The sequence below is a fragment of the Erinaceus europaeus genome, chromosome X, assembly GCF_950295315.1.
Source record: "Erinaceus europaeus chromosome X, mEriEur2.1, whole genome shotgun sequence".
Lineage (NCBI taxonomy): Eukaryota > Metazoa > Chordata > Mammalia > Eulipotyphla > Erinaceidae > Erinaceus > Erinaceus europaeus.
The window spans coordinates 74,163,702-74,173,981 of record NC_080185.1 but is presented as its reverse complement, the minus strand read 5'-3'; the positions used below and the strand labels follow the sequence as shown (position 1 = coordinate 74,173,981).

The window sequence follows — 10,280 nt, the reverse complement described above, 5'->3', positions numbered from 1 at the left end:
GGAGAAGGAGGAGGAGGAGGAAAGAAGAAGAAAAAGAAGAAGAAGGAGGAGGAGGAGAAGGAGAAGGAGAAGGAGAAGAAGAAAGGAAGGAAGAAAGGAAGAAGTACCACTAGAGGACTTCTGGAGGTGTGGCTATGGAATAACAGATGTCTGAAATTGCTCCCCTAATTAACTAGAAAATGCAATGAAAAATCACCTGAAATCTCAAAAAAATACAACTGGGATTTCTTCAGAAACTCACTAAGCCACAGGTGAGTTATAGACTTTTCACTATCACGTTCCTCATTTATTTCTGATCCCTCCTCAGCAATGTTTTACCATCTTTTTTTTTTCTCATCATGAGACTTTACAATACAGGGCCCATTTTTTCAGACAGGGGTGGGGGGAGGAAGAGGGAGAGAGGGAGAGACCTTACAGCAGTGAAGCTTTCTCCAATGCAATGAGGGCCAGGCTCAAACCTAGATCATGTGCATGGCAAAGAAGTAGCACTATGTAGATGAGCTGTTTTACCAATCCCATATTTCTTTTGCTTTCTTTTTATTTTATTGTTGGCACTTCACCGCTCTGGGATGATTTTTTTCAGACAGAAAGAGAGACAGAGACAGGGAAAAACATCACAGCACTGAATCCACTAGTATAGTAGGGGTTGGGCTTGAACCAGGGTTGAGTACATGACAAACAGGTGTGCTCCCAGGTGGCTATCTGACTGGCTCCCATCCAAATTTCTACCAATAAGTATAATAAGGAAATATATATATGATCTACTGCATAATTCAACCCCTTTCATCAGTCACCTACAGAGGAAAACCCATAAGATTAGCAGCAGATGTCTACACACAAACACTAACGGCCAGAAGAGAAAGGCAAGATATCTACTGAGCTCTCAATGAGAAAGGCTTTTAACCAAGACTACTCTTTCCTGCTAGACTGTCATTCAAACTAGATGGAGGCATAAAAACCTTCTCAAACAAGCAACAGTTAAAGGAATCAAATATCACCAAGCATGCCCTGAAAAAATTTCTGAAAGGTCTTTTATAAACAATCACATTACCATAAACATGCCATATATCAGAACATTCTAAACTTTTAGAATAATGACATTAAAAATCTTCATCCTATAATATCAATAAATGTCAATGGCCAGAATTCACCTATTAAAAGGCACAGAGTAGGAAGATGGATCAGAAAACACAACCCAACCATATGTTGCCTGCTGAAATCCAATCTAACTCAACAAGAGAAACACAGACTCAAAGTGAAAGGATGGAAAACTACCATAAAAGCCAAAAAGGGGCAGAAACAGCTATTCTCAATCTGACACGACAGACCTTAAAACATATAAAATTTAAAAAGATGAGGATGGACATTACTTAATGCTCAGAGTATCAGCCAATCAACAGTTCTTAATTATTATTCACATCTATGCACCCAATGAGAGGCCATCTAAATACACCAAAAATCTACTGAAAGGGCTACAGCAATATATTAACAGCAACAAAGTAATAGTAGGGGACTTAAACACCCTTGGATGTTAGACCAGAAACTATCAAATACTTGGAAGAAATATTGGAAGAACTCTTTTCCATCTAAACTTTAAAGGCACCTTCAATTAAATGAATCCAATTACAAAAAAAAGTTGAACAATAAACACAAAGCAGAACTTAGACTGGGTCTGGTGTATTGCACCTAAGTAAAGTACTCTGGGGGTAGGGGAGAGGGTTTAGGTCGTGGAACATGATGGTAGAGGAGGACCTGGGGGGTTGAGTTGTTATGTAGAAAACTGAGAAATGTGAACAGGGATAGATGGTATAATAGTTATACAAAGAGACTCTTATTCCTGAGGCTCCAAAGTCTCAGGTTCATGGTGGATTCAACTTTTTTACCCCATCTTGGATGGAGCTTGAAGATATCGTGTTAAGTAAAATAAGTCAGAAACAAAAGGATGAATATGGGATGATCTCACTCATAGGCAGAAGTTGAAAAACAAGATCAGAAGGGATAATATGGACTGGAGTTGGTGTACTGCACCAAAGTAAAAGACTCTGGGGTGGTGGTGGGGTTTCAGGTCCAGAAACATGATGGCATCAGAGGACCTAGTGGGGGTTGTACTGTTATGTGGATATGTTATGCATGTACAAACTATTGTATTTTACTGTTGACTATAAACCATTAATCTCCAAATAAAGAAATTAAAAAACCTCTTCCATCCTCTATTCATTACCCAATTCCAGTGCTACTTCCACAGATTTAAATTTTTGTCACACTATCATTCCATTACACAGTACAAAAACTGTTTCCATTTTCCTATTTGTTTCATTGTTAATTATTATTATTACTATTTTTTTACTAGAGCTCTACTGAGCTCTGGCTTATAGTAGTGCTGGGGATTGAAACTGGAATCTTTGGTCTGTCAGGCATGAAATTCCTTTTGCATAACTATTATTCTATCTTCCTAGCCCTACTACTTTCCTACTTCAACTTTATCAAATTACTACAAATACAGTGGTCTAAAACAATACACCTTTATTATCTTATAGTTCTAGTGATAAATATCTAAATAAATCCTATAGGACTAAAAACTAAAGTGTCAGAAGATCTGGTTTATCCAAGAAGTTCTGGGAGTTGGGCAGTAGTGCAGCAGGTTAAACGCAGGTGATGCAAAGCGCAAGGACTGGAGTAAAGGATCCTGGTTCGAGCCCCCGACTCCTCACCTTCAGGGGAGTCACTTCACAGGCAGTGAAGCAGGTCTGCAAGTGTCTGTCTTTCCTCCCCCTCTCTGTATTCCTTTCCTCTCTCCATTTCTCTCTGTCCTATCCAACAATGATGACAACAATAAAACAACAAGGGCAACAAAGGGCTAGGGAAGTTTTCCCGTTTTTTTTTCTTCGATTTCTTTGACAGACTTTAACTGATATATGCACCACTCCAATCTCTTTCTGCCGTTGTCACATTTCCTACTTCTTTTTTTTTTAATTTAATTAATTTTTTTTCAAGTTGTTGCTAATTGGTACATTTCCTACTTCTATAGTCTGACCACTCTGCTTTTTTTGTCCTTCCTTTATTCCTCCCTCCTCCTTTCTTTCTTTCTTTCTTCCTTTATTAATTTTTAAAAAGTATTTTACTTACTTATTAATGAGAAAGATAGGAGGCGAGAAAGAACCAGACATTATTCTGATACATATGTTACCAGGGATTGAACTTGGACATCATGCCTGAGAGCCCAATGCTTTATTCACTGTGTCACCTCTTGGACCACCTTTCTTTCTTTGTACTAAAGCAAAATTGACATAAATTACATTAAATTCAGGTGTATACCATAATGTGAAATTTGCATACAATGTAAAATGATCTGCAATGGAAAATTTATCTCCTATTTATTCTTAGCAATTTTTTGAATTTTACAATCTTAGAGACTATAGGTCCATGGATATCTACAAAATCCATGACTTCTTTTATGATTCAATATTTTTACCTCTTGATCCTGTATATCCTGTATATCCAACTTCTACCCATATACCCTATGAACTATTTAGGTTTGTATAATTACACTCTATGCCAGTCACACAAAGAAAAAACTCCTAATGAGGTATTTATCAGAATGTATCCCCCTAAATGACTTGTAACTGATGTATACGTATACACACACACACACACACACACACACACACACAGACATCACATATAATCTATCCATTCACATACATACCACATAGTCTTTATTTACTCATCTATATCTATCAATGGAAGTTTTTTTCCATATCTTGGCTACTAAAAGAAACACAGGGGTAGAATATAGCATAATATATAATTTATAACTAATGTTTTCAGTTTCTTTTTTAAAATTTATTTATTCCCTTTTGTTGCCCTTGTTGCTTTATTGTTGTAATTATTATTGTTGTCATTGTTGGATAGGACAGAGAGAAATGGAGAGAGGAGGGGAAGACAGAGGAAAGAAGAGAAAGATAGACACCTGCAGACCTGCTTCACCACTTGTGAAGCGACTCCCCTGCAGGTGGGGAGCCAGGGGCTTGAACTGGGATCCTTCTACCAGTCCTTGCACTTTGTGCCATGTGTGCTTAACCTGCTGCGCTACCGCCCGACTCCCAAATGTTTTCATTTTCATAGGAAAATTCCCAGGAATGCAATAGCTAGATCATAGGCTAGTTGAGCATCTTTTCACTTGTCTATCACTATCGCATGTCTTTGGAAAGATGTCTATTCAGGTCCTCTGCCTGTTTTTAATCAGATTGTTTCCTGTCTTCATTTTATAAAAGCATTTGTAATTACATCTAAATTCCAACTGTAAAATCCAGAATGACCCTCATCATCTCAGACCCTTAATTTATTTATACCTGTAGTCTCTTTTGCCTTGTAAGGTAATGTTTACAGGTCTTAGGAATTAGGACTTGGATATTCTTGGAGTCTATTATTCAGTCAGTGGTAGCTCAGAACTTTTGTATGTCCTTTTTCTCATTAATAGTGTAGTGACTTGCTTATTAATGTGACGAGACCACCATTAAATTTAATATATAAACTGAATCAAATATGTACAAAATAAAAAGTTATTAAAGAATGGAATTGAAAATATTATTGATGAGTTAATTACATGACTAAGTATAAAAGACCTAAAAACACTTTGCCATGTACAAGACTCAAGTTCTAATCTAGTCCCAACTGCACTGGGAGGAAACTTCAGTTCTATGGTATCTCTATCTCACTCCCTCTGTCTAGCTCTGTTTTTTTTTTTTCTTTTTATCTGATAAAGTTGGCTCACAGTAGTGATACTCTGGTGAGGATAGAAGAATAATTTCCTTGGCTACTACAATAAATTAGCAATGTATCTCAATGAAAATGCAATGTCAAGAAGGAAAAGAACATGTTAGTTAAGCACATATAATATTGCCTGATAACAGCCAGACCATATGTAGCAAAGAATTCACAAAACATACCTAGAATTAGCAAGTCTGCCCAAGATGCCAAGGGTTAGAAATGAAGACTTTAGAGACTTAGTTTCACTTTTATAAAGTAGTACAAAAGTCAAGAAAAATGAAAAGTGACAAGTTTGTGTCAATTGATAACTTTTCTTTCTTTTTGTAATTTATCTTTATTGTATGGCTAACAACTGAGCAATAAAAGATATATATATTTTAAAAAACCTTGTTTTTCCAAAGAGACTGATGCCTTGTCCCCAGGTACTCATAAGAAGCAGAGCTTAATTGGCTTCAGACTCTAAGCACAAATGATCCCAAATAGATTCAACTTTACTGAACTGTGTATCATTTATATTGTACTGAGCAACTGGAAATCAACGAATTGATTTAAATATTATACAAAAGATGAAGCTATTATTACTAAAGGTACATTTTTTATGGTTTAAAAATCACATTTCAGCATTTTCGAAAGTTAGGGGCCTATGGGGCAGCTCTGATTAGCACATTCAGATCTGATCATCAAGACAAAGACTTGGTTGGGACTTCAGATTTCTCTGTAAAAGATGTCTTCCTAGGTGCCAAGTTCAAAGTTATTAAATTCTGATACTTTTATTCTAGCAGACTTACCGAGGCTGGAATAAATGTGACTCAGAATACGAGCTGGTTGAACTCTGATGGGATACACGTCAGCAATGGTCTCCACATGAATTCCTTTGTCTTTCAAAATAGACTTAATTTCTTCTGTCTCTGCTAAAATGGAAACTATAGGGAAGATAGAAAAAGTCAACAGAAATTTTCAATAAGAATATACTTAATCTGTCAAGTCATATTATTTCTTTTGAATAGAGAGGGGAGGAAAACAAGAGTTACTGAGGTAACTTGATGAAACAAGCATCAAGCTACCCTCTTAAAAATGTTAAGTTCTGAAAGAAAAAAAAAGTTTCCTGACTGGAATATTAGTTCTCCCTCCCCCTCTTTTTTTTTTACTAAGTGCCTATGCTATCCTAGAGAATGTCACACTCTCTTGAAATATGGCATTTCATGTTTAAACAAGAATAATTTCAACCAGAGGTATGGTATAGCTATAGTAACACTTTATTCTTCAGGGTCTTCCACATCTTTACACTAAAGAAGGTCAGAAATCTGGGGTGGGGAGATAGCTTAGTATGTTGAAATTAAAATTTCTATGCCAGAGGAGCCAAAGGTCAAAGGTTCAATTACCAGGACCAATTTATACTAGGATTAAGCAGTACTCTCCTCCATATCTCTCCTTCTCTCTCTCTCTCTCTCTCTCTCTCTCTCTCCTCTTTTTCTTTCTCTCTATCTGAAAAAGTCAACCTGGAGTGGTAAAGAAGGAGGAGGGAGAGCAGGAGGGAAAGGAGAAGAAAAAACAGAAGGGGAAAGAAAGGTGAGGAATAGGTGAAGAGGAAGAAGAGGGAGAAGAGGAAGAAGGATGAGAGAATGAGGAAGAAAAGGAGAAAATGAAGAGGAGAAGATGAAGATGAAGAAGGAGAAGGAGGAGGAGGAATAATAATCAGAAACTGACAGGGATTTAATTTCAAAGGGGCCTTAGCTGCTTTGTCACTAAACATCAATGGCAAACATGTTCCATATACCTGCTGAACTGGATATATAAGAGAGTGAATTCACCACCTAGTTCAGTCCAGCTTACATGTATTCTCTACAATGAGTTTGTGAAGGCTTAGGCATAGTTATATAAGTGTTTGTATTACCATTATTTATCATTAATTAGTTAATTAATTAATTTTAACCAGAACACTGCACATCTCTGGCTTATGGTGGTACTAGGGATTGAACCCGGGATCCCAAAGCCTTAGGCATGGAAGTGTTTTTGCAAAAACATTATGCTAGCTTCCCAATCCTTAGCAATATTTTTTGTGCAATTTTTTTCTATCTTAAGAACCTCATGGTATTGGGATGCTATGTTGTGGGGCAGGAAATGCAGCATGTGGTGAATATGGATGAAATAATAAACTACAAACATAAAGATTCTCCTGGGAAAATATATAAAGGAAAAATGACAGTGTAATGAGAAAAAAAATCAAGAAAACACACACATTGTCAACCATTTATTCCTTCATTAGTAAACATTTGTTAAACAACTAAATGGATGACTTATTGCACAAGGCACTGGGGATATGGATATGGGTATTTAGTTTCTCTCCCAAGGAGCTCACAGAGTAATATAAGTGAAATAAACACAAACTAATTATAAAATAACCTTCAAGGTAAACAGAAGTATGTGCAAAAATTTTTAACACTACCTAGTAGTGACACCTATTTACTGTAAGGTTGGTAGAAATTATTTTAGAAAAGGCTTCCAGAGTTAATGTCTATGCTCATTTTTAAAGAACAAATAAATTAACCAGAAGAAGGGGATATAATTAGAGAATGCCATTTTAGGTGGACGATCCATAATAATCTTAAAGCATGCAAATGAAACTGTGTGTGTGTGTGTGTGTGTGTATGTACGTTGTGTGTGTGCATGTTGTGTGTAGGGGCTATAGCTACTTCAATAATTTTATATCATAAAATATCTAGCACAGTAGAGAAAAGAATCTGGAAGTGAAGGCAAGGGCTAGACATTAGGGAGAAAAATATGTCTCTGCCCAGAAGTAAGCCCTCACACCTATGGACATCTAATCTTTGACAAAGGTGCCCAGACTATTAAATGGAGAAAGCAGAGTGTCTTCAACAAATGGTGTTGGGAAAATGGGGTTGAAACATGCAGAAGAATGAAACTGAACCACTATATTTTACCAAACACAAAAGTAAATTCCAAATGATATCCAAGTACTTGGATGTTAGACCAGAAACTATCAAATACTTAGAGGAAAATACTGGCAGAGCTCTTTTCTGCATAAATTTTAAAGACATTTAAGTGAAATGAATCAAATTACAAAGAAGACTAAGGCAAGAATAAACCAATGGAATTACATCAAATTAAAAAGCTTCTGCACAGCAAAAGAAACCACTATCCAGGAGTCGGGCGATGGTGCAGCAGGTTAAGCACACGTGGCACAAAGCACAAGGAGCGGCTTAAGGATCCCGGTTTGAGCCTCCTGCTCCCCACCTGCAGGGGAGTCGCTTCACAGGTGGTGAAGCAGGTCTGCAGGTGTCTATCCCCCTCTCTGTCTTCCCCTCCTCTCTCCATTTCTCTCTGTCCTAACCAACAATAATGACATCAATAACAACAATAATAACTACAGCAACAATAAAAAACAACAAGGGCAACAAAAGGGAAAATAAATAAATAATAAAAAATTACTATCCAAACAGAGACCCCTCATGGAATAGGAGAAGATATTTACATGCCATACATCAGACAAAAAGTTAATAACCAAAATATATAAACATCTCACCAAACTCAACAACAAGAAAACAAGTGACCCTATCCAAAAATGGGGAGAGGACATGGACAGAATATTCACCACAGTAGAGATCTAAAAGGCTGAGAAACACATGAAAAAAACGCTCCAAGTTACTGATTGTCAGAGAAATAAAAAAAAAAAAAAGGCAAAAATGAGAAACCACTTCACTCCTGTGAAAACAACATACATCAGAAAAAGTAGCAGCAACAAATGCTGGAGAGGTTGTGGGGACAAGAGAACCTTCCTACACTGCTGGTGGAAATGTTAATTGGTCCAACCCCCTGTGGAGAGCAGTCTGGAAAACTCTCAGAAGGCTAGAAATGGAGCTACCCTGTGTCCCTGCAATTCCTCTCCTGGGGATATATGCCAAGGAATCCAACACACCCATCCAAAAATATCTGTGTACACATATGTTCTTAGCAGCACAATTTGTAATAGCCCAAACCTGGGTGTAACCCAGGTGTCCAACAGCAGATGAGTGGCTTAGCAAGTTGTGGTATATATACACAATGGAATACTACTTGGGTATTAAAAACAGTTATTTCACTGTTTTCGGCCCATCTTGGATCCAACTTGAAAAAATCATGTTAAGTGAAATTACTCAGAAACAGAAGGATGAATATGGGATGATCTCATTCACAGGCAGAAGTTGAAAAACAAGATCAGAAGAGAAAACACTAAGCAGAAGCTGGACTGGAGTTGGTATATTGCACCAAAGTAAAAGACTGGGGTGGGTGGGGGGAGTATAGGTCCTAGAAAAGGATGACAGAGGACCTAGTGGGGGTTGTATTGTTATGTGGAAAACTGAGAAATGGTATGCATGTACAAACTATTGTATTTACTATTGACTATAAAACATTAATCCCCTAATAAAGGAAAAAAATTTAAAAAAGAAAATATCTCTGTTCTACAAGCCTGAAAGTACTCAAGAGGGAAATACAGTTGGTAACAGGACTAGTGGGGTCTGAAGGAGAAGCAAGTGGACAACTTTGGGGATACTAGCAACATTCTGAACTCCCTGAATATCAACATTGAGTACTGCTAGAGGGATGAAAAAGAGTTAATCTGGAAAAAGTGTAGGTGAAAAAGTAAGACAGAAATCGCTTCAGATAAGGGGTCAGGTGGTGGCTCACCTGGTTGAGTGCACATGTTACAATGTGCAAGGACCCAGGTTCAAGCTCCCAGTCCCACCTGCAGGGGGAAAGCTTCACAGATGGTGAAGCAGGGCTGCAGGTGACTCGCTGTCTCTCACCCTCTTTATTCCACTCTTCCTTTTGATTTCTGACTGTCTCTATCCTATAAATAAAGATAACAAAACAAGAAAAGAAAAAAAAGAAAATCTTTACAAAAATTATTTCAGATAAGAAATATCACGAGTGAAGACTCAAGAGCAATAATGAATTAGGACTTATAAAAAAGAGCTTAGAGTGTGAAAGGGGCACTGGTAAAAATGATGCTGGAAATGGGTCTGGGGATGAGAATTTTTAAAGTATGTTAAGGAGGATGGTGATGTAAAATTCCCAAAAACCTGTAATCAGGAGAAGAATATACTCAAATCTTCATCTTAAAAGAACTTCTTCACATTGATGAGTAAAAGGTTAAGTCAACAGACTATAGTGGACTTAGACTGAACACAGGAAGACAAGACCATTTACAATTTATTTATTGTAGTAATGCAATGGAGATACATATATTAGCTAGATTAACAGCATGAGACTGGTATTGAAGAGAACTAGATGTATTTCAAGAATGACACTGGTGGTAAAGAAGTAAACATTTATCAATTGATAAGTGTATCAATAAAAGGTGAAAGGGAGGGAGTTCAAGGCATGCATGTGGAGTAGGAACTGTTTTCATAGCTCTCCTGAAAAGCTAGGGGAAAAATGACCTGAAAACTCAAAATAAAACCAGAATTTCTTCAGAAACTAAGCTAAGCTAAGCCATAGTTGAGTATAGA

The 10,280-nt window shown here is 37.1% G+C and overlaps 1 protein-coding gene across 4 annotated transcripts in view; it reads right to left on the bottom strand.

Moving 5' to 3' along the window:
* PHKA1 (phosphorylase kinase regulatory subunit alpha 1) overlaps window positions 1-10,280 on the bottom strand; it is a 254,836-nt gene that overhangs the window by 132,840 nt on the left and 111,716 nt on the right. For 3 of the 4 annotated variants that reach the window (XM_007526062.3, XM_007526063.3, XM_060182856.1), the window contains one exon: window positions 5,559-5,693. The exons of the other annotated variant lie outside the window; for it this stretch is intronic. In XM_007526062.3, the coding sequence (XP_007526124.1) occupies window positions 5,559-5,693 (135 nt within the window). The remainder of the gene's footprint in view (window positions 1-5,558; window positions 5,694-10,280) is intronic. 4 annotated transcript variants of the gene reach the window in all.